Genomic DNA, 24,988 nt, shown 5'->3' with positions numbered 1-24,988 from the left:
TCCCAGGACGCGAGGGGGAGGAATTAAGACATTGATGGAGTGGGGTCCACGTCCCGAGCCGGAGCCGCCACCATGGACAGACGCCCACCCGGACCCTCCCTATTGTTTTTATGTGCGTCCGGGAGTCCGGACCTTAGGGGGGGGGGGTGTTCTGTCACGCCCTGGTCGAAGTATGTATGTTTGTCTTCATTTATTTGGTCAGGCCAGGGTGTGACATGGGTTTATTTTGTGGTGTGTTTTTCTATTGGGGTTTTAGTAGGTATTGGGATTGTGGCTGAGTAGGGTTGTCTAGGAAAGTCTATGGTTGCCTTGAGGCGGTTCTTAATCAGAGGCAGGTGATTTTCGTTGTCTCTGATTGGGAACCATATTTAGGCAGCCATATTCTTTGAGTGTTTTGTGGGTGATTGTTTGTGTTTGTTGTCACAAGATAGGCTGTATAGGTTTTCACGTTCCGTTTGTTGTTTTGTATATTTGGTAATTTCATGTATAGTTCATTTTTTCATTAAAGAACATGAGTAACCACCACGCTGCATTTTGGTCCGATCCTTGCTACACCTCTTCGTCAGAGGAGGAGATAGAAGTAAGCCGTTACACTACAGTGCATTCGGAAAGTATTCAGACCCCTTGGCTCTTTCCACATTTTGTTACGTTACAGACTTGTTCTAAAATGTATTTAATCGTTTTTTTTTCTCATCAATCTACACACAATACATCATAATGACAAAGCAAAAACAGGTTTTTACAAATGTTCGCAAATAAAAATGATATAAAAACAGAAATATCACGTTTACATAAGTATTCAGACATTTACTCAGTACAGCCTTGAGTCTTCTTGGGTATGACGCCACAAGCTTGGCACACTTGTATTTGGGAGGTTCCTCCCATTCTTCTCTGCAGATCCTCTCAAGCTCTTTCAAATTGGATGGGGAGCATTGCTGCACAGCTATTTTCAGGTCTCTCCAGAGATGTTGGATCAGGTTCAAGTCCGGGCTCTGGCTGGGCCACTTAAGGACATTCCGAGACTTGTCCTGATGCCACTCCTGTGTTCTATTGGCTGTGTGCTTAGGGTCGTTGTCCTGTTGGAAGGCGAGCCTCCACCCCAGTCTGAGGTCCTGAGCACTCTGGAGCAGGTTTTCATCAAGGATCTCTCTTTCACTCGATCCTGACTACTCTCCCAGTCCCTGTCGCAGAAAAACATCCCCACAGCATGATGCTGCCACCACCATGCTTCACAGTAGGGATGGCATTCAGGCCAAAGAGTTCAATCTTGGTTTCATCAGACCAGATAATCTTGTTTCTCCTGGTCTGAGAGTCCTCTAGGTGCCTTTTGGCAAACACCAAGCAGGCTGTCATGTGCATTTTACTGAGGAGTGGCTTCCGTCTGGCCACTCTACCATAAAGGCCTGATTGGTGGAGTGCTGTAGAGATGGTTGTCCTTCTGAAAGGTTCGCCCATCTCCACAGCGAAATCTGGAGCTCTGTCAGACTGACCTTCGGGTTCTAGGTCACATCTCTGACCAAGGCCCTTCTGCCCAGAGTGCTCAGTTTGGCTGGCAGCCAGCTCTATGAAGAGTCTTGGTGGTTCCAAACTTCTTCCATTTAAGAATGATGGAGGCCACTGTGTTCTTGGGCACCTTCAATGCTGCAGAAATGTTTTGGTACCCTTCCCCAGATCTGTTCCTCGACACAATCCTGTCTCGGAGCTCTAAGGACAATTCCTTTGACCTCATGGTTATGTTTTTGCTCTGACATGCACTGTCAACTGTGGGGCCTTATATAGACAGGTATGTGCCTTTCCAATTCATGTTCAATCATTTGAATTTACCACAGGTGGACTCCAATCAAGTTGTAGGAACATCTCAAGGATGATCCTGGAAACAGGATGCACCTGAGCTCAATTTCGAGTCTTATAGAAAAGGGTCTGAATACTTTTTTAAATCAGTATTTCTGTTTTAAATTTTTTATAAATAGCCTAAATAGCCTCCCCCCCAAAAAACTGTTCTCACTTTGTCATTATGGGGTATTGTGTGTAGATTGATGAGGAATTTAAAGAAAAATCTATTTTAGAAAAAGTCTGTAACGTAACAAAATGTGAAAAAAGCCAAGGGATCTAAACACTTCCCGAATGCACTGTATATGGAATTGTTTTAAGAATGTCATACCAAGGATCATTTAGCTATTTGATTTTAAGACCCCTTGAAGTATAGAAAAATCAATATACAGTATATAATAATGTATTTGATAAAAACAATATTTTGGCCTTACTGCTATTAGCCCATACAAATGCATTGAATAACAGATTCACTACATGGAACAACAGAAAATCTCCCCCCAAAAATCTAAAGGCAGTTTGTTCTGAAGTGTCTCTCTTATCTGAGAGATATAAGAAATATAATGACCATCATTTTTGTATTTTTTTTAACATGTATTTAACCCCTCATTTTTGGCAGCAAACCGTCTCCATATACAGTATACTGTTCTTCTATTCATGTTTCCAACCGATACTGGGGGCCTTGTGAGGCCTGTGGGCGTCCTAGAGCAAAACAACCAACATGTATGTGTTTGTGAGAGTCTCACCCTTCCACTGTAGACACATATGACAATGGCTAACTTGGTTACAGGGTTGCCGTAGGATGTCATTCCTACACAGATATAGTGAGCCAGTGAGATATTCAGTCAATTGTATAAGTGATACTGACATTGTCAGTAGCAGACACTGAGGCCGACAGTAATACAGTGTTGTGTTCTGAGCCTTTGTCTGCCATCTGCCGCGGAGCTCTCCAACAGGTGGTATTAGGCGTACTGAGGGGAAACAAAATATAAAAGCCAGGCTCCTTACAGCCCATCATCGTAACTTAGCTTCATTTTGATACAATATGTTCAGTTTTGACTTGTGCAGCCCCATGAGACCAGCAGGTCTGGGGTATGGTGGTTACAGCAACATGAGACCAGCAGGTCTGGGGTATGGTGGTTACAGCAACATGAGACCAGCAGGTCTGGGGTATGGTGGTTACAGCACCATGAGACCAGCAGGTCTGGGGTATGGTGGTTACAGCAACATGAGACCAGCAGGTCTGGGGTATGGTGGTTACAGCAACATGAGACCAGCAGGTCTGGGGTATGGTGGTTACAGCAACATGAGACCAGCAGGTCTGGGGTATGGTGGTTACAGCACCATGAGACCAGCAGGTCTGGGGTATGGTGGTTACAGCAACATGAGACCAGCAGGTCTGGGGTATGGTGGTTACAGCAACATGAGACCAGCAGGTCTAGGGTATGGTGGTTACAGCACCATGAGACCAGCAGGTCTGGGGTATGGTGGTTACAGCAACATGAGACCAGCAGGTCTGGGGTATGGTGGTTACAGCAACATGAGACCAGCAGGTCTGGGGTATGATGGTTACCTTTAGGCTGGTTCAAGCACAGGCTGCTGTATTTCTCCTTCTCTGTGTGCATGTGTTTGTCAGATATGCGTGTCAGTAAGAGTAGCGGTGCACACTAGCTGTGATAGAGAATAATTCCTTCCTGACCCTGGTTGTGAATGTGTGTGTGTGTGTGTGTTATGGCACAGGAGCAGTCCATGTGCATGCTGTTGTGAACTCATGAGAGACTCCTGTCCTGGAAAACGATCTGAGAGAGCAAAGGAAAGCCACGCTGCTCGCCATTAAAAATTCATACTGTTCCTTACTGCACACAGGCAATGAACACACACACACACACACACACACACACACACACACACACACACACACACACACACACACACACACACACACACACACACACACACACACACACACACACACACACACACACACACACACACACACACACACACACACACACAGAAAGGAGTGGACAGAAGGGGTTAAACATGATGGGCTGGACAGGAAGTGTTACATCATCTTCCTCTGTAATTTAGCAGAGCCTTATCCCCAGCTACATCAGTATGTAGCACCTTCATTTTGACAAACTCCCTGATTCGACCTGATCTGGAGATTACCGTAGCATTGTCTTTCATCTTCAGGAAAATCAGATGCGTTGTCAGCATTTTGGCTAAGGCTGTGGAGAGTCAGAACACATACATTATCCCTCCATAGACATGAATAATCGAGTGTCAGCCATACCTGGACACCAGGTTTACATCATTTCCTGTAGAGAACATATTCCATCATCAGCCTTCAGATTAACACCCGACTCACTCCGTCACTGCTAAAGCTACAGTTCACAGGTAAGATTCATTCTGAAATAACATTGAGTGTAACTTACACAAAGTTTGTGTAGATTAAAATGGCATGGCTTTAATAATGTTTATCTGTTTTAAAATAAATATTTGGATTGCATAACTATAAATATATATACATATATATTTTTGGGACCAATAATCAAATGTTCAGTAGTCTCCCTTTGACCTTGTCAACATCATTAATCCCATTCAAGTCAGCCGGTGACATCACCACCTTCCATTTTTTTTCTTAGCTTGGAGCAGTTTCTCTGTCTCATTTGACAGATAGAGTCTCATTACAAGTGTTTGTTTTCCCAACAGCACCATTTGCTGTGACAGTAGGGTCTGCCAGCTCTGTCAGTTGCAGTAAAAACTCACTCTGGAGTGTAGTTAACAGCCCCACATGAACACACATGCGTGAGTACACACACACACACACGCACGTATGCACGCACGCACACACACACACGCACACACACACACACACACACACACACACACACACACACACACACACACGCACGCACGCACGCACGCACGCACGCACGCACGCACGCACGCACACACACACAGTCTTACACATACAGTGGCCAGTCCCGTCTTTGGAGATTGACACACAGTCAGAGCACAGTATCGCCTCTGCAGGCCCCCATACAAACATGGCCACCGACATCCCCTTATAGGAGGTAAGGCACAGAAGACCTTCAGTCAGTGTGCTGTGAGAAAGATTTCCATTTGCCTTTGCAACCTCAAATGTTACTTGTCAATAACGTTGTCAAAATGTGACATTACTCTCTCTGACCCGGGTCGATAGACAATGAAAAAAGAAACGAGGGGCTCAGGTGAGTACAACAAAATCATGACTCTATCTGTCTGCCCTGCAGTCAGGACTCAACTCTTTAGCTGTGCAGAAATCCAATACCCTCAAAACTCTGTACATCTCATATTACAACTCTGTCGAGCTCCATTGTATTGCTATACCTAAAACACATTGATTGCAGAGTATATGAAACTGGAGTTACGCTATCTACAGTAAATATACCTGGACCAGGCAGGGAGTGGAGCTGTCAGCACCTTTCCCACTAGGTGCTAAGAGGGTTCTACAGAGGTGGGAATATCTCATTCTCCTCTCCACAGCAACACTGAGAGCCTGTTGTGCTAGGGCTGGAGTCGTAACCCTGTGAAGGACCGGGGCCTTGGTCTTACTGGATCCAGGTGCAGGTGCAGGCTCACCTCACACCCCATACAGTATGGCAGGGTGTTGGGGAGCAGACAGAACTCTTCCCACTCCCACTCTCCGGGATGATGCAGTGTGTTTGGGCTCCGCGCTGACACAAAGCAAATACGGTGTAATAGATGGCAAATGAACTGCGCTGTGGACAACACCAATTAATCAAAAGGCAGATTGCTGTAGTTTCTCCTCACTATCGCAGGAAAAAGGAGTGGATCTCACCTCCTTAAAATGAATGGATTGTATCTGAGGTTAATTATTATTTACTATTGGGTCTCTTTGGGAGATTTCCACTGCTTAAGGAAATTGCCGCTGATGTGGAACCAAGGTAAGAGACTACTGTGTTGTTAGGAGCAGTGAACTATTTATTTGTGCCTGTAACCATGCAATATCCTGCCAGGATACATTCATTTCTTTCAGTCTCATCTCACTGTTTCTGGTGCCAGTGCATCACATGTATTTTCATCAAGTTTGTGTACTATAACAGTCTACTGTAATCGGTACAATAACATCTATATTGGCAGCCAGAGTCTAGTGCCCCCTGTCCATTCACTAGTGTTACAGAGACTAGCCCAGGGTGTGACTGGCCCAGGGTGTGACTGGCCCAGGGTGTGACTGGCCCAGGGTGTGACTGGCACAGGGTATGACTGGCCTAGGGTGTGACTGGCCCAGGGTGTGACTGGCACAGGGTATGACTGGCACAGGGTATGACTGACACAGGGTATGACTATCCCAGGATATGATGACTGTCCCAGGGTATAATGACTGTCCCAGGGTATGACTGGCCCAGGGTATGTCTGGCCGAGCTGCCCAGCCCATATGCACCACTGATTTGTTCCCTGGCCATGCAGGATAAAGATAGACTCCCCCTCAACACAACTGACTGCAGCTAAAAATAACATGTGTAAATGAAGGCGAGAGCCACACACACACACACACACACACACACACACACACACACACACACACACACACACACACACACACACACACACACACACACACACACACACACACACACACACACACACACACACACACACACACACACACACACAGTTTCAGTGACTGGAGAGGACTGATGTAATTATCATGTGGTGACCCGGACACCGTCCTCTCTTTGACATGTGTCCTTTTTTTCTAATTTACGACTGGCCCTCTCGTTTAGTGGAGCAGGGGGACTCCTACATGCTGAGTGGGCAAGTGGGCAGGCAGGTGGGCAGGCAGGTGGGCAGGCAGGCAGGTAGGTGAACAGGCAGGTGGGCAGGCAGGCGGGCAGGCAGGTGGGCAGGCAGGTAGGTGGGCAGGCAGGCGGGCAGGCAGGCAGGTGGGCAGGCAGGCGGGCAGGCAGGCGGGCAGGCAGGTGGGCAGGCAGGTAGGTGGGCAGGCAGGCGGGCAGGCAGGCAGGTGGGCAGGCAGGCGGGCAGGCAGGTGGGCGTGCAGGAGGGCGTTGTCATGACTTTGGCCTGGGGGGTAGGTTTATGACAGTCATAAATACCTCTTCCCCCCTGTTTCCTCTCTCTACCCTACTGAGGTTACATTTGCAAAACACTTGGTTAACATAGAGATTTGGGGAACATCAGAAGGTGGGGGGAAATTAACTATATTCTGGTAATGCGACCAATTGAACATATGGTACTTAATGAATATGATGTCAGTTCGGTTGTCATCTGAGACATTCTCATCAATGATCAGATGACATAAACTCTACAGTGGAAATTCTACACATCAGAGTTATCGGATTCACATGGAATTGTTGTTCAATTTAAATGTTTGAATATGAAATTATTTGTGATTGGATGAAATGTGAATTTAGCTTCTAAAATGTGAGATGTGGGTTTTCACAAGATAGGGCTGCTCAATCAGTGGCCCGCCCTGTGAAGGGACATGGGCTATAAAACTTTTCAAACACGCCATCCTATCCCTTCCTATATAAGCCCTTGACGACAATATAACTATCTGTTCCGAGGATGTAGGACGATGGTCCTATGTCAAAATGGTTCATATAATAACTACAGAATGAAGCCAACATCAGCGTGAGCTTTGGTTGCGAATGGTATGAACTTTGAACTCTTATTCACTACAGAAGTGATACCTCCTAGCCGTTGAGTTAGCAACAGCAGATGCAACGAGGGTTAGGAAGGAACAGACAGAGTATCCCACATATCACCCAACAATGTTACTACAACGTATTCAATTGACAACCAGAGACATTTTTCAAAGGACTCGGTTTGGCAACACGGCCTTCCATCTACCCCCAACCGACCGAAGCGCAGCTCAGAGTAAATATTTATTGCATTTTCCTTTTCCAAATGGCCGGTAATTTAGAATGCATAAGATACTGTATTTACGATAGCACAGCTTCTTTCCTTTGTTCCTCAGTCTTCCCGCTCTTTCACTCAACCTCAGCCCTTTTCCTTTGTGTAACAAGCTGTCATATCTGTTCCGCCCGCTAGGGACCTTTTCCTTTATGACGTAATTTGTAATCAAGTTATGATTTAATTATGGGTATGTGTAATTCTGTGTGATTAGTTAGGTACTTAGTAAATAAATGATTAAACCCAATGTTGTATTGCTGATTCAAATAGTTAGCCAGGGTTTGTGCAGATAACGAAGAATTTACAACTTTCAGATGAGACTGAATTAAGAGGACGATTAATATTGACTGCTATTGATGTAAAATATTACTAGGTCTTTAAGAGTTTATTCAGAAGATAACAGCTCTATACATTTTATTTTGTGGTGCCCGACTCTCTAGTTAATTACATTTACATGATTAACTCAATCAGGTGATATTAATTACGGAGAAACTATTTTATGGAATAGCATGTCACTCTTAGAGCTCCCCCTCTATACTGCCCCCGTTGGAGAAAGTGCGTACTCATAGTAAACTGAAAATATTTTTTCCCAAAATTGCTAATATATGCATATAAAAATTATCATTGAATAGAAAACACTCTAAAGTTTCTAAAACCGTTTAAATTATGTCTGTATGTAAAGCAGAACTCTCAGGGCAGCCTTTCTCCCAAACTCTCTCTTGTGAAGAGAAAAGTTGGGTCAACTTTGACGTCATGGCCCCCACCCTTCCCAGGCAGCTACCGATCCAGGAACAGTCTCTATCTGTTCAGCGCGATGTCAGCTTTCAAATGGCACGTTCATTGTGAGAATCCCACGAGCCCTGCACGTTTGGCGGGCGAAATTGCTCGTGTCCCTCTGAAAAACAGGCACTCTATTGCGCGCGGCCGATTTGGAGTACGTCTTTTTCCATGATCCAGCATTTGAAGCCGGATTGTCTGTTTGCGCTGATCTTTGTTCTACATGCTAAAAACATCATAAAGCTCGATTTTTCACATTGTTTGACCAGTTTAGTGGACATATAATATGTAAATTGGAAGTTTGATGCGCAAGAGTGCTGGACCAGAAGTCATTTTGGATGCATTTCAGCCGAAGCTGTTAACATGTGCTAATACAGAGACACACAACGTGAAACCAAACGATGTATTGGGTAAGTATGACTCCTTCTACGTCTTCTGATGGAAGAACATCAAAGGTAAGGGAATATTTATGTGGTTATTTGGTGTTTCTGTGGACTCCAAACGTGGAGGAGACATACTGCTAAAATCTGAGCGCTGACTCATAGTATAGCCCAGTGGATGATGTCTGTAACGTTAAAAATAAATGTAATACAGCGGTTGCATTAAGAAGAAGTGTATCTTTGTAAATATATGTAGAACATGTATATTTAGTCATGTTTATTGCTTGTTATCTGACGTTATCTGTCGGAGATATCATCATTTCTCCTGACATTTGAGTAGCATTTTTTGAAATGTCGTCATTGTAAACAGAGATTTATGGATATAAATGGCATATTATTGAAAAAAAAATGTACTGTGTAACATGTAATATTACTGTCATCTGATGAAGATTTTCAAAAGGTTAGTGAATTATTTATTTTTTAATCCTACTTTTAAATTTTATTTTTTCTGGGACAAAATGGCCGCCGCTTGCCTTTTGTTTCGGTGGTGATCTAATATAAATATGTGCTATGTTTTCGCCGTAAAACATTTTAGAAATCTGACTTGCTGGGTAGATAAACAAGGTGTTTATCTTTCATTTGAGCCATTGGACTTGTTAATGTGTGGAGGTTAGATATTTTTAGGAATATTTTTGCGTTCCATGCGCCACCTTCCAGCTGAACGTGGGGGGTTCCCAAATTGGAACCCTAGTCCCCTTCTGGTTAATCCGGCATGGGCAAAGACACAACATTATTGGTGCCCCCTGTGAGGAATCTATAATAGAATGAGGCTTTCATTATGATTCAGCCTGTACAAATTTAAAAAACAGATGACATAATATACCAAGTTTATCGTACACATTTTTGGAGTGGTAGACAAGAATTATTGGTTGTGTGTGCTGAAGATTCCCCCGCCTCCGTGTTGTTCGGAGGACGCGTTGGAGGTGACCACCTCCTTTGATAGCTTGCACATTATTAGAAAAATCTAGAGGAAAAATGTTCCTAATTTCTTTTTCAAAGTTTGGGTTTGGAATTTATTGGAAGCTGCAGAGACAAGTTTAATCTATTTATAGATGTTGACGAACCATCAGTACCAATTTGTAAGTCGCTCTGGATAAGAGCGTCTGCTAAATGACTTAAATGTGTAAATGTACCGTACCAGTAATGTGGAAGTTGGACATGAATGAATTTGCAAAAGCAAATTGAATTAATTAATCAATGCCAATGATTAATCCTACCTGGGTAGGCTATCTGGGTATTAAACTTTAATTAACCTGAGATGTTGCTTCATCCAGGTTAATATGAGAAGTTTAAAAGTGTCTAATTTGATTGGAAGAACATTAAGGTATGTTCAACAATTTAAATGAAATTGAATGAGACGATAATCCATACAATCTCCATTGATTGGATATCATAAGTGTAAACAGTAGATCAAATGTTGGGAACATTCAACACTGTGGCACTTCTCCCTAAGGCTGAAACCACATGGGATTCCTGCTGTGGTGGGACTTCTGTCAGTACTGGATTACTGAATGGTTTTGCAAAAAACAAATTTTACTGATTGATCAATTTAATGATAAATCAGACCTGTATAGGCTACTTGGGAATTCAACTTTAATTAACCTGAGAAGTTGCTTCATCTAGGTTAGTTTGGAAAAAGTTTACAATGTCTTAATTAGAAAACTCATCAATTTGGATATTATTTAAATATCTATTTCAGAATGTAAATTGCCAGATTTATACTTACTAGTTCAATTGGATAAGACATTGATATCTGTCTGGATATCATAAGTAATGACTTGAGTGTGACCTGAATAATTCTTCATGAACGAATATCCTGGGCACACGTCAGAGGTCAATGATTTCACACGCTGAAATCAAACGGAACTACCCGGGCCGGGACTTTCGTTCCGCAAGGCAGATCAATTTCAACATGGCACAAGGAACGAAAAATTGCTATTTTCCCTTGTTAGCTTTAGCATGCAAGCTAAACCCTCCTTTGTGCCTGAAAATGCAGCACATAGGATTCCCTTAGCAAGGGAAAGGTTTTACTTATAACGTATTATGTTCAAACCCTTTTCGGCGTTATTTGATGATGTTTTAACCGGAACACGCGGCAAACAACAAAATGCACCTTGGTCTACTCGTGAGAGAGACAGAGATATATGTCGCTGGTCAAGCTTTTATCTCGTGAATTTCAATCGGCTGACTCTTTGTCCTCACTTGAGAAATTAATAATGACCGAGCATACCCACATCTGAAACGCGCCAGGCAGAAATAGCCCTGCGTTTGGCCAAACGCTCTATTTCTCAGATTGACTGCTATTGATGTAAAATATTACTAGGTCTTTAAGAGTTTATTCGGAAGATAACAGCTCTATAAATATTATTTGGTGTGGTGCCCGACTCTCTAGTTAATTACATTTACATGATTAGTTCAATCAGGTGATAATAATTACGGAGAAATTATTTTATGGAATAGCATGTCATATCACTTAATCCGGCATAGCCAAAGACACAACAAAAGCTTTTATGGGACAGGGCTACCAAAGTTTACAGCACGTCTCCCATCGATCAAAGCCATCAGTGCCGTTAATCATACCCTAAACCAATTCCTATGGCATTTCCCCCTCCATAGCCCATCACAAAACACAGGCACATAGAGGAGAAGAAGATGAGGATTATGTCGCTTCACACCACTGCCAAACCAGGAGAGGCCTTCTCTGGCAGGTACAGTTAGCTAAGTGTGGGGGAGGCGAGATTCAGAATAGCATGGAGAGTCCTACATACTACATACACACCTCCACTATACTGGAGCATAGAATGAGAATGAGAAAACCAGATAGGAAAGTGATATAACCTTCACTGTACTAAAGCATGTTATAACATCAGAAAGGAGGGGCTTAGTGATTGACCTACACATGACCAAAACACTGCAACAGCATATAAGACTGTACTGAACCATAATCACTCCCACTATTCACTCTCTCTCCAATAAGAGGAAACCCCAAGGCAATGGACAGTACATTATAATGGAGTAGAACTACAGTACATGGCCATCTCCACAGTGGGACAATGACAGACAGACTGACACCACAGACACTGCACTACTGTAATGAAGGTGATTGAGTCTCACACAGCCCCATCTAGTAATGACTGTAATGTAATAATCAGGCCTTAGTGGCCAATAGAACGGACCAGTGTACAGACCAATAAAACAGTCCAGACCATTCGTGTCTTTCTGCAGTCCCAGCAGAGCAGAGCTACTGTAGCCACAACGGCAGACAGGTCAGAGCTAAATGAATCACATCTATCTATGGTCTCTGGGAGAAGTGACAGTGCAATAGAGCCCAGTCACTTAGATAGCAGCTGAGAGGAGGGATGTGACTGGGGCAGATGTCATTCCACAACCCTCCGAGTGTGGATAGCCAGTCCAATGAAACTAAGGGAGGGATTGTCCATGAACCCCTATTGCCCCTATCTCAACAAGTGGTTGAAGACCAGACCACTCTGAATTGCCACGGATATAGTACTCTGTATTCAACTTGATATGGCCATCCAGTACACTGGTGTGCGTGGCTACGCTTGGGTTCCTTGATGGCGGATATGCGGGCATGTTATCCTGTTCATGCAGCTGGGTGTACAGTGGAGCCGTGTCATAATACAGCCTAATGCCACTTTAGGGTCGGGTCATTAGCCTGGGTGGGCCTGTGCCAGCCGGTGTAATCCTTATCTGATTGGACTATGAGACTAATCCTGCTCTGGAGCACTGGCACTGCCCAGCCCAACAATCTCTGCACGATCTCTCATTCTGTGTCTCTCTCTCACACCCACTTACTCATGTAGAAAACCGTAAGATACAGTGCCTGTACACGCACACGGGTATAGTCTCAAGGTGATTGACAGGAAGGAACCGAGGGAGGCCCCACAAACATGTTCTGGAGTTTAGTCATTCATTTCCTCAACCATCCTACATGCATTCTCTTCAGCACCAGTCCATTTCCACAACTGAAAAACCAGGAAAGGGTGGGTGGATTTCAAGTTTTTTTCATGCAGAGGGTTAAGCTGCCCCCATATATTTTCATTCATATGGCATCACAAAGCATTGGACTACTCTTCCAAGCGGCATCGAGGTAGCAAAGAAAGCACATGTATTCCCTCTATTGCTGATAGTCCTTCATGGGAAACGGCTCTGCCAGTGAACCCCGAGGCAGGGGGTGAATTATTGGTCTTACTGAAGAAACCACTCATACAACAGGTGATACGGGGAAAGGGGGGGAAACACAGCCACCAAAGTAGCCCTCTTTTGTCAAAGGATTTTCCCATCTTCTTTTGCACCTCCTGCCCGCCCCCCTCCTCCTCCCTTCCTCTGTTTCTCCTCCTATAGCCGAGGCAGAGGGGGGGGGGCTGTAATGAAGATGAATGGGGCAGATTAGCTTGGAGCGAGGCGTGGCGGTGTGCTATACCTGGATGTGAGGAGAGGAGGCCGTGCCGACCGATGTGGATACTCCGGGAGGCAGTCGCCCAGCCCAGACAGAATGGAGCAGTGTTCCCCCATCCCTCTGGGGCTCAATCCATTAGCACCACACATGTTTATTGAATGCTTAACACACACAGAACATAGACCCAGACAAATCCCATTACCTCATCCCCTTTGTATGGCTCTGCCTTAGTATGACAATAACACACAGACTAGTTTGCACAGACTTCCAAAGCATAGGCCAGTATAACTGCCAGTATAAATGCTAGTAAAACTGCTTGTATAACTGCCAGTATAACTGCCAGTATACCTGCCAGTATATTTGCTAGTAAAACTGCTTGTATAACTGCCAGTATAAATGCTAGTAAAACTGCTTGTATAACTGCCAGTATACCTGCCAGTATAAATGCTAGTAAAACTGCTTGTATAACTGCCAGTATAACTGCCAGTATAACTGCCAGTATACCTGCCAGTATAAATGCTAGTAAAACTGCTTGTATAACTGCTTGTATAACTGCCAGTATAACTGCCTGTATTCCTGCAAGCCGGTATAACTGCCAGTATAACTGCTGGTATAACTGCTTGTATAACTGCTAGTATAACTGCCAGTATACCTGACAGCCAGTATAACTGGCAGTATAACTGCTAGTATAACAGCTAGTATATCTGCTAGTATAACTGCCAGTATAACTGGTAGTATAAATGCCAGTATAACTGCCAGTATGCCTGCTAGTATAACTGGTGGTATAACTGCCAGTATTGCTGCTAGTATAACTGGTAGTATACCTGCCAGTATACCTGCTAGTATGACTGCCAGTATACCTGCTAGTATAACTGCCAGTATTACTGCTTGTATAACTGCCAGTATTCCTCCCAGCCGGTATAACTGCCAGTATAACTGCTTGTATAACTGCTAGTATAACTGCCAGTATACCTGACAGCCAGTATAACTGGCAGTATAACTGCCTGTATAACAGCTAGTATAATTGCCAGAATACCTGACAGCCAGTATACCTGCTAGTATAACTGCCAGTATAACTGCTTGTATAACTGCCAGTATAACTGCTTGTATAACAGCTAGTATAACTGCCAGTATAACTGCTTGTATAACTGCCAGTATAACGGCTAGTATAACTGCTAGTATAACTGCTAGTATAACTGCCAGTATAACTGGTAATATAACTGCTAGTATAACTGCTAGTATAACTGCCAGTATACCTGCTAGTATAACTGCCAGTATAACAGCTAGCATAACAGCTAGTATAACTGCTTGTATAACTGCTAGTATAACTGCTAGTATAACTGCCAGTGAAACTGCTTGTATAACTGCCAGTATTCCTGCCAGCCGGTATAACTGCCAGTATAACTGCTAGTATAACTGCTTGTATAACTGCTAGTATAACTGCCAGTATACCTGACAGCCAGTATAACTGGCAGTATAACTGCTAGTATAACGGCTAGTATATCTGCTAGTATAACTGCCAGTTCAACTGCTAGTATAACTGGTAGTATAACTGCCAGTATAACTGCCAGTATGCCTGCTAGTATAACTGGTAGTATAACTGCCAGTATTGCTGCTAGTATAAATGGTAGTATACCTGCCAGTATACCTGATAGTATAACTGGTAGTATAACTGCTAGTATAACTGTTAGTATAACTGCTAGTATAACTGGTAGTATAACTGCCAGTATAACTGCCAGTATAACTGCCAGTATAACAGCTACTATAACTGCCAGTATTGCTGCTAGTATAACTGCCAGTATGCTTGCCAGCCAGTATAACTGATAGTATACCTGCCTGTATAACAGCTAGTATAACTGCCAGTATACCTGCCAGTATAACTGCCAGTATAACAGCTACTATAACTGCCAGTATTGCTGCTAGTATAACTGCCAGTATACTTGCCAGCCAGTATAACTGATAGTATAACAGCTGGTATAACTGCCTGTATACCTGCTAGTATAACTGCCAGTACAACTGCTAGTATAACTGCCAGTATAACTGCTATTATAACTGCTAGTATAACTGCTTGTATAACTGCTAGTATAACTGCTAGTATAACTGCTAGTATAACTGCTAGTATAACTTGTAGTACAATAGCTGATAGTATAACTACCAGTATAACTGGTAGTATAACTGTCAGTATAACTGGTAGTATAACTGCCAATATAACTGCTAGTATAACTGGTAATATAACTGTTAGTATAAATGCTAGTATAGCTGGTAGTATAACTGCCAGTATAACTGCTAGTATAACTGGTAGTATAACTGGTAGTATAACTGGTAGTATAACTGGTAATATAACTGCTAGTATAACTGCTAGTATAACTGTTAGTATAACTGCTAGTATAACTGGTAGTATAACTGCCAGTATACCTGCCAGTATAACTGCCAGTATAACCGCTACTATAACTGCCTGTATAACAGCTAGTATAACTGCCAGTATACCTGCTAGTATAACTGCCAGTACAACTGCTAGTATAACTGCTTGTATAACTGCTAGTATAACTGCTAGTATAACTGCTAGTATAACTGCTAGTATAACTCGTAGTACAATAGCTGATAGTATAACTACCAGTATAACTGGTAGTATAACTGTCAGTATAACTGGTAGTATAACTGCCAATATAACTGCTAGTATAACTGGTAATATAACTGTTAGTATAAATGCTAGTATAGCTGGTAGTATAACTGCCAGTATAACTGCTAGTATAACTGGTAGTATAACTGCCAGTATAACTGGTAGTATAACTGCCAGTATAACTGCTTGTATAACTGCCAGTATAACTGCTTGTATAACTGCTAGTATATAACTGCCAGTATACCTGACAGCCAGTACAACTGGCAATATAACTGCCGGTATAACAGCTAGTATAACTGCCAGTATAACTGCTAGTATAACTGCTAGTATAACTGCCAGTATAACTGGTAGTATAACTGGTAGTATAACTGGTAGTATAACTGGTAATATAACTGCCAGTATAACTGCTAGTATAACTGGCAGTATAACTGCCAATATAACTGCTAGTGTAACTGGTAATATAACTGTTAGTATAACTGGTAATATAACTGCTAGTATAAGTGCTAGTATAACTGCTAGTATACCTGCTAGTTTAACTGCCAGTATAACTGGTAGTATAACTGGTAGTATATCTGCCAGTATAACTGTTAGTATAACTGCTAGTATAACTGGTAGTATAACTGCCAGTATACCTGCCAGTATAACTGCCAGTATAACAGCTACTATAACTGCCAGTATTGCTGCTAGTATAACTGCCAGTATACTTGCCAGCCAGTATAACTGATAGTATAACTGCCTGTATAACAGCTAGTATAACTGCCAGTATACCTGCTAGTATAACTGCCAGTACAACTGCTAGTATAACTGCCAGTATAACTGCTATTATAACTGCTAGTATAACTGCTTGTATAACTGCTAGTATAACTGCTAGTATAACTGCTAGTATAACTCGTAGTACAATAGCTGATAGTATAACTACCAGTATAACTGGTAGTATAACTGTCAGTATAACTGGTAGTATAACTGCCAATATAACTGCTAGTATAACTGGTAATATAACTGTTAGTATAAATGCTAGTATAGCTGGTAGTATAACTGCTAGTATAACTGGTAGTATAACTGGTAGTATAACTGGTAATATAACTGCCAGTATAACTGCTAGTATAACTGGCAGTATAACTGCCAATATAACTGCTAGTGTAACTGGTAATATAACTGTTAGTATAACTGGTAATATAACTGCTAGTGTAAGTGCTAGTATAACTGCTAGTATACCTGCTAGTTTAACTGCCAGTATAACTGGTAGTATAACTGGTAGTATATCTGCCAGTATAACTGTTAGTATAACTGCTAGTATAACTGGTAGTATAACTGCCAGTATACCTGCCAGTATAACTGCCAGTATAACAGCTACTATAACTGCCAGTATTGCTGCTAGTATAACTGCCAGTATACTTGCCAGCCAGTATAACTGATAGTATAACTGCCTGTATAACAGCTAGTATAACTGCCAGTATACCTGCTAGTATAACTGCCAGTACAACTGCTAGTATAACTGCCAGTATAACTGCTATTATAACTGCTAGTATAACTGCTTGTATAACTGCTAGTATAACTGCTAGTATAACTGCTAGTATAACTGCTAGTATAACTCGTAGTACAATAGCTGATAATATAACTACCAGTATAACTGGTAGTATAACTGTCAGTATAACTGGTAGTATAACTGCCAATATAACTGCTAGTATAACTGGTAATATAACTGTTAGTATAAATGCTAGTATAGCTGGTAGTATAACTGCCAGTATAACTGCTAGTATAACTGGTAGTATAACTGGTAGTATAACTGGTAATATAACTGTTAGTATAACTGGTAATATAACTGCTAGTATAAGTGCTAGTATAACTGCTAGTATACCTGCTAGTTTAACTGCCAGTATAACTGGTAGTACAACTGGTAGTATATCTGCCAGTATAACTGCTAGTATAACTGGTAGTATAACTGCTAGTATAACTGCCAGTATAATTGCTAGTATAACTGGGTGCTAGTGTATTAGGATGACTATTACAATAGAGGTTCCAAAGGATTTAACTCTGTTTAAAATGTAGTCTTGGAAATGTATTTCTCACTATAGAAGAGGAATTTAGTATTTATTATTGTATTGGGATCCCTAATTACTCTTCCTCAGGTCCAAACAGGAAACAAATCAACGAAATATAATATATACATAATCCTCCTGTTGGTTGAGCATGGTTTGTGGGTTTGATACCCTTGGGGACCCGTACGAAAATGTATGAACATATATGTGTCACTGTGGATAAGAGCGTCTGCTAACTGACTTACATGTAAATGTGAATAACATACATAACACTACATAGTACTACATAACCTCCTGCCTCTACCTCATGCTTCAGAAACATGAGATGACTCCTGCCCTATGAGCCGTTCTGGCTCTCACAAGGCCACCCACCTACATAATAAAATATACTGTATAATACAGTGCAAATTACAATACAAAACATATTAAAATGACTGCGTCTCATTTGATGTGAATGAGTGAAGCAAGCATAGAACTGTGATGTATGCTGAACTCTAATCTTTGACATTCCTCGTAATGGACTGTGTTACTCCTGTTAGATGTTGTTTGCCCAAATAGTAAGCCAGGGGCACATTGTTGCCAAATCTTGTGGAGGGCTCTTTGCTGATAGCACACATATTTTACTTCCTCTGATGTCAGGACAATTGAATCAAATACTGCAACAGATCAAGGGACTCAGCATTCATATGAACCAGCTCCAAGGGCAATGTGAGATTTTACAAATGAATTGCATGCTTTAGCAATGGCATATGCTATTGTACGACTGATAGCACAGGCAACTAGTGAAAACAAGTGTAAATCTACAAAATCTATATAAACCATATTTTATGGAACCATCGAAGTGCTCCACTCTCTCTTTCCCTCTCTTTCCCTCTCTCTTTCCCTCTCTCTTTCCCTCTCTCTTTCCCACTCTCTTTCCCTCTCTCTTTCCCTCTCTCTTTCCCTCTCTCTTTCCCTCTCTCTTTCCCTCTCTCTTTCCCTCTCTCTTTCCCTCTCTCTTTCCCTCTCTCTTTCCCTCTCTCTTTCCCTCTCTCTTTCCTCTCTCTTTCCCTCTCTCTTTCCCTCTCTCTTTCCCTCTCTCTTTCCCTCTCTCTTTCCCTCTCTCTTTCCCTCTCTCTTTCCACTCTCTTTCCCTCTCTCTTTCCCTCTCTCTTTCCCTCTCTCTTTCCACTCTCTTTCCCTCTCTCTTTCCCTCTCTCTTTCCCACTCTCGTTCCCTCTCTCTTTCCCTCTCTCTTTCCCCTCTCTCTCTCTTTCCCTCTCTCTTTCTCTCTTTCTCTCTTTCCCTCTCTCTTTCCCTCTCTCTTTCCCTCTCTCTTTCCCACTCTCGTTCCCTCTCTCTTTCCCTCTCTCTTTCCCTCTCTCTTTCCCTCTCTCTTTCCCTCTCTCTTTCCCTCTCTCTTTCCACTCTCTTTCCCTCTCTCTTTCCCTCTCTTTCCCACTCTCGTTCCCTCTCTCTTTCCCTCTCTCTTTCCCTCTCTCTTTCCGTCTCTCTTTCCCTCTCTCTTTCCCTCTCTCTTTCCCTCTCTCTTTCCCTCTCTCTTTCCCTCTCTCTTTCCACTCTCTTTCCACTCTCTTTCCAGTGAGAGGGAAAAGGACCTGAATGTTCACCGGAGGAGAGATCAGTGAGAAGTGCCTCTACCTTCAAACACGCACGCATGCACGCACTCACACTCACACTCACACTCAGCCTGTATGGTTACTTTCTCATGGGTGAGGCTATGTATGGTATTACAGTGACTGGAGTGAGCAGTAGAGTGGTAGATGGTTGTATGGGCATTCCCCTCTGTGATCAGGGGCTCTCCTCTCCAGGAGCTGATTAAACAAACACAACCCCTCGCCCACCTGGGCACACAACATGAGCTGTATGAGTGGGCCAGAGCTGGGCTACAGCAAATCACTGTCTGCATTGTCAGTTGTGATACAGACAGGATGCATCATCATCCATCAGAACAAGGTAGCTACCGATATATGAGACACAAGGTGTAGGATGATGATTCTCCATACAAAGTACCCACTTGATTTCAGCATTGGCATGAACCTCTTCATGCTGTAGTTACAGTATCCACCTGAGATGGCAGACATAGCAGCACCACACCTGGTCTGTAGCAGGAGCTTCTTGTGGCTGAGCTGCTGCTTATACTCCACTGCAGCTGGATCCGGCTCTACAGTTTACTTCCTATTTTTCAATATCACAGATTTCGGTATAAATTGTGCTAATTACCCATGAATAAATTTACCCGATTGCGTTTTTTTAAGCCCAATTTCCACAGCAGGAAGTCGTTTGGATTGGTATTCAAATGAATCTGACCTCGATGTGTAAATGCGATGGTGCCGTTCTCCGCTTCCTCCCCTCATCAAGGCCTGAGACCATTCATGAATCACAAATTACAAATCAGTGTTCATTTCCTGCTATTTGGATCACCAATTCAAAGGAGGGTGGCTGTTATCTTGCCACAAAAGAGAAGCTGCGGCATATGGGCTTTGTAATTGTAATTCACCTTGTGCCAAGTATAGGAGATTTTGGTCAGGTCTGGACTATGAACAACTGTCTGTTAATTACATAACAGCCTGACTAAGACAAAGGCCAATCATATCACACCACTGATTTACTCCACCTTCACAGATAAGTGTGAATTTTCAACAGAGGTTAAAAACCTCTAGTCTTTGAAAACCTCTCCACAGCTGTAGTTAACCCGTGAAGGGTCACATTGAGACCTAAAATGTCTCTCCCACTGTATGTCCTGGCTAGCACAGGAGAACAGATGCAGAGAGCTCCTGGAAAGGGTAGCTGCAGGGTGTCAGACAGTCCTTGAACAAACCTTAAGCAGATGCTTAAGCCGCCCTGACAGATATGGCCAACGTCAGCCATCCTACCTTGGTCAAAATCACCCAGTAATGTCGATTAATACATTAACATACAACAGTACTTTTATTGCCCAGGAAACTCTCTAAATAAAAATACATCCCTGTAATTTCCAATTTTTTATACATTTTTGCCAATGTGAATTTAACATGACAAAAAACACAACTTTATTCTGTGCAAACATACACATTTTGAAGAGTTCAAATCATCAGATCTTTACAGTTGTGAGTGTCACTGACATTATTTTCATCAACCACTTCCTGGGGCTGACTTCACCTCAGGCTGTTAGAGCAGAGATCTGACCTGAGACTGACTGCTTACTGCTTATCAAATGACAGAGGAGTGTGCAGAGAGACAGGAGGCCTGCGTGAATCTCTCTGCTAAGAAGATGTAATGCTGCATAACCTCACAAGGTTACGCTCAAAGTCAGCATCTGACGCCTCCGCCAGAGCATGACAGGAAACAAGACCCCGCTGTGTGTCAAGTCAAGACGTGGGAGGTGGTCTTGAACCTGCGCTTGAAAGGTGACTGTGTTTGACAACTCAGAAAATACTAAGCACTGCCAGGTCAAAGGGTAAATGACAAGCACTGTTAAGGTACCCCATCAAACCGAGGTCAAACGGATGGAAATAGACATTTGACAGGAATGGCTGACTGTCTGTTGCTCTTGTGCACTGGTCATTATCATGTTTTCACAATTAGAAATGTTTGAAGAATGGCATGGTCACTTGGTGCTGTTTTGAACCATACAATCGACTGGTGGCAAAGAATGTAGAAAAGTCATGTTTTTAAGGTGTTGCTTGGGGATTGTGTATAGGCCTAAGAGGTGTGAAATGGAGGGTTCTTACAGTAGTTCATTGGCCCAATTCTGTATTTGATACACTGTATGGGGCTTAAGATAAACCTGATCCACATGGCATATGTCAGTAGAAAAGCAAAGGAAGGGATACAAGTTATAACGTCAACGAGTGGGATAGGTTTTACTACATGTAGCTACAGGTTAAAAGGTTCACTATGGTATACTGACATGGAGAAAATAAAGTGACTGCAAAACGCATGTGGCTCAATTACCTTCTAAGCAACACGTCCTCCACAATCCCGAATGGGTCATCACCTCTTCGTTCTTCTTGCTGGTCTCGTTATCGCTGACCGACTTTGACTTGCACGTGCCGCGCGAGTACAGCCAGTAGTCCGTGCCAACCGCGATGGTCATGAGACTGAAGGCGGCAAATGCGCCGACCGTGGTCAATAGCATCTGAACTCCGCGGTCAAACAGACCCATATTTCCGCATTCCATGAAAGGGGGACCCCCTTTCCTCTTGATATATAGGAAATAAATATTTGAAAATTTACGGGACCAAACCAAACTAAAAAAATGTGATATATTTGAACGAAAGGAGGGGGAAGGAGGTGGATGCGGTAGGAACCTTATGGTTGCGTTTGGCTGAGGACTGACTAAGAGAAATTGGGTTTCCTTTTAGGGTAGTTTGTGGAGGAGGACGCAGTGTCTCTCTCCCCAGATGGGTTCTTACTAAATGTTACCCCAAATATAGGAATTATGGACAAGGTAATGGCCTCTAAAATAGACTATAGCGTCAACTGTTATCCCTATGACTACAACTAGCCTACACTGGCAGTTGCAGCATAAACCTACTAGTGTAAAGATAATATTATGTATATTATACAATCACCGAAAGTGATAGGTAGAGAGAAACTGTAACATAAATGGAAAAGGGGATAGCGTCAATCAAAATTCAGTAGGCTATTACGCTTTGAGACGAGCTTTTGTCTCGTGCTTTACAATGTAGCATTTAACACATGTCGATCGCTGGCAATGTGTTTCTTGATATGCAAGGTTTTGAAGATAAGTACTATTCTATGGACAGCACTGAATGAATATGAGCTGAAATGGATGAAGAGAAGAGGGTGGGGGTGGTGTTAGAGTAATGGTAGGCTTACAACAATCCTGCCTGGCAAGTCAATACGTCTCTTAGATGCGAAATTAATTACAATTATTGTTGGCATATAATGCTGAATTTGTATATATTTGATGTTTAATTATGTTTGAATAACCCTATGTCAGGGCTATTATAGTCAAGGTGGAAAAGCAAGGAGAGAAACAGGGACGGGAAATGAAGGACAGGGAAAATAAGAAAAGCAATTGTAAATAAATGGACGATTTAAGTCCAGTGGAAACAAAGAAAATAACCCTGGGGTCTGTATTATATAAGAAAGTAAAATACTATAGGGCTTGCATCAACTTGATATATCAACCATCAATGGAATGAAGAAATCATGCCCAATTAATTAATTAATTAGTAAAGAGACAGATAAATCGGGTAGAAAACAAATGAAACAAGTGCTAGATTTCCTTTTTCCTAAAATTCTGATCCCCAGTTTCCATATATAGCCCTTAGCTCTTTGAAGGTTTCCGCTGAAAATGGGGATTTGCGGTTGGAAAGGGTGCAGTCGACGATCCGGAGAGAGCGGGGTGCATCCAGCAAGGCAAGCCGACCATTACTCGACATAGAGCCGGGAAGAGGAGAAAGAGGAGTTGGGGATCCTGGAACTGATCCGTTTTAGTACCACTGTTAATACTGTTGTTACTTGGATATCCAAATGCACGGTTGTATCACACCCAGAACCGGAACCAGAACCTTCCCACTTGCATAGCCCTTGCGCCATGTAAATCGAAAATAATCTGATAGAAAACTCAGTTGCAAATCAAAGCAAGAAACGACAGTATATGTTCCAATCCTTGTTCCTTCCCTTGTTCGTTCAGATGACAGCGGAGTTTTTCTTCTGAGGGTGTAGGAGTGTGTAGCTGGGCTAGAAAAATATTACACAACCGGAGGAAGAGACCGACAGCACGCCACGCCGACCCAAGAGCACCGATCCACAGAGCCGTTGAGAGGGGCGCAAATTGGAGTCCGTATATTCTGGATGTCAGTGTCAGCGCTATGCATTTAATTGAGGGTTTCTCCTCTAAAACGATGGTTTATGTCAGTGTTTGAATGTTGATTGTAGTGCTGAAGGTTATGAGTATATTTTCTTCTCACATTGACTGATGCTATACTCTGGCTTTAGTAGGCTACAGTGCTCGTCCACCGATGCTGGAAAGATAGCCTATTAAAGATTTTAATTCCATTTCTGGAGTGGAGGGAGGGGTGAGTAGGGGGTGCGGGGGTTTCGGGCTGGTTTTGTGTATGTATGTGTGTGTGTGTGTGTGTGTGTGTGTGTGTGTGTGTGAGTGTGTGAAAAGAGGGGGTGGGGTTAGTTAGAACTGGTTGAAGGATTATGGAGGACTGTATTTTATATTAATGCATTTGGGTTATAACGTGCTTTGGGTTATCGCCACCCCAGGTTTTTATGATAGTCTATGCATGGTGCCCATAATGTTCCTAAAATAATCCCCCAAAATGATTTATTGGATTGAGCCTGAATTGCGTGACTCTACTATTTTTCGTGCTCGCTTGGATTGGACTTTGGGTGCCAATTTCTCAGATTTTGGTTTCTCTCCATCTATTATAATTTGTTTAATTACCAAATAACATTTCCACATTTTGACGCAGGGCAGCCTTATGAGATGGACTCGCTTTTGGCCTGTTTTCAGACTTGGCCATTTTGATCCAAACAATCACAGTGTCATTTATAATTGCAAAGCAGTCAGATTTATTAGCTCCTGCCACTGCCAGCAAAATATTTTCTCGGTCCTATACATGTAATTACCCCATGCACCTTTACTGCAATAACTCTGAATGGGGAACTATGCAGTAGGAAGCCAGAGAAACGCGCGCGGGCTGTCCGCCACTGCTCTTGAATGTGTGGTCCACTCTCAAAGTGCTGAAAGGACAGCTCTCTCCGCGCTCCGTAATCGTCGTTCAGTGTTCAGGAGCTTGTCTCCCCCTAGCTTTCATGTGCCGTAACTGCAATTGAGTTTTTCATTCCAACAGCAAAAGAAAGAACTACGGAAATCGAGAGAGGACATATGAATAAAAATAATATTCACTCGTATTGTGAAGATATTTTCTTGTGATCATGAAATATCAGACGT

At 42.6% G+C, this 24,988-nt stretch overlaps 1 protein-coding gene across 1 annotated transcript in view; it reads right to left on the bottom strand.

Annotated features, from left to right (window-relative positions):
- LOC118371515 (voltage-dependent calcium channel gamma-2 subunit) overlaps positions 1 to 24,038 on the bottom strand; it is a 115,502-nt gene extending 91,464 nt beyond the window's left edge. The window contains exon 1 of the mRNA XM_052519142.1: positions 22,006 to 24,038. Within this exon, the coding sequence (XP_052375102.1) occupies positions 22,006 to 22,231 (226 nt within the window). The 5' untranslated portion in view covers positions 22,232 to 24,038. The remainder of the gene's footprint in view (positions 1 to 22,005) is intronic.
- Between the last annotated feature and the right edge of the window lie 950 nt (positions 24,039 to 24,988).

The sequence above is a fragment of the Oncorhynchus keta genome, chromosome 5 (genome assembly GCF_023373465.1).
Source record: "Oncorhynchus keta strain PuntledgeMale-10-30-2019 chromosome 5, Oket_V2, whole genome shotgun sequence".
Classification (NCBI taxonomy): domain Eukaryota; kingdom Metazoa; phylum Chordata; class Actinopteri; order Salmoniformes; family Salmonidae; genus Oncorhynchus; species Oncorhynchus keta.
The sequence above is the reverse complement of the archived record's forward strand: the minus strand, read 5'-3'. Positions and strand labels throughout refer to the sequence as shown.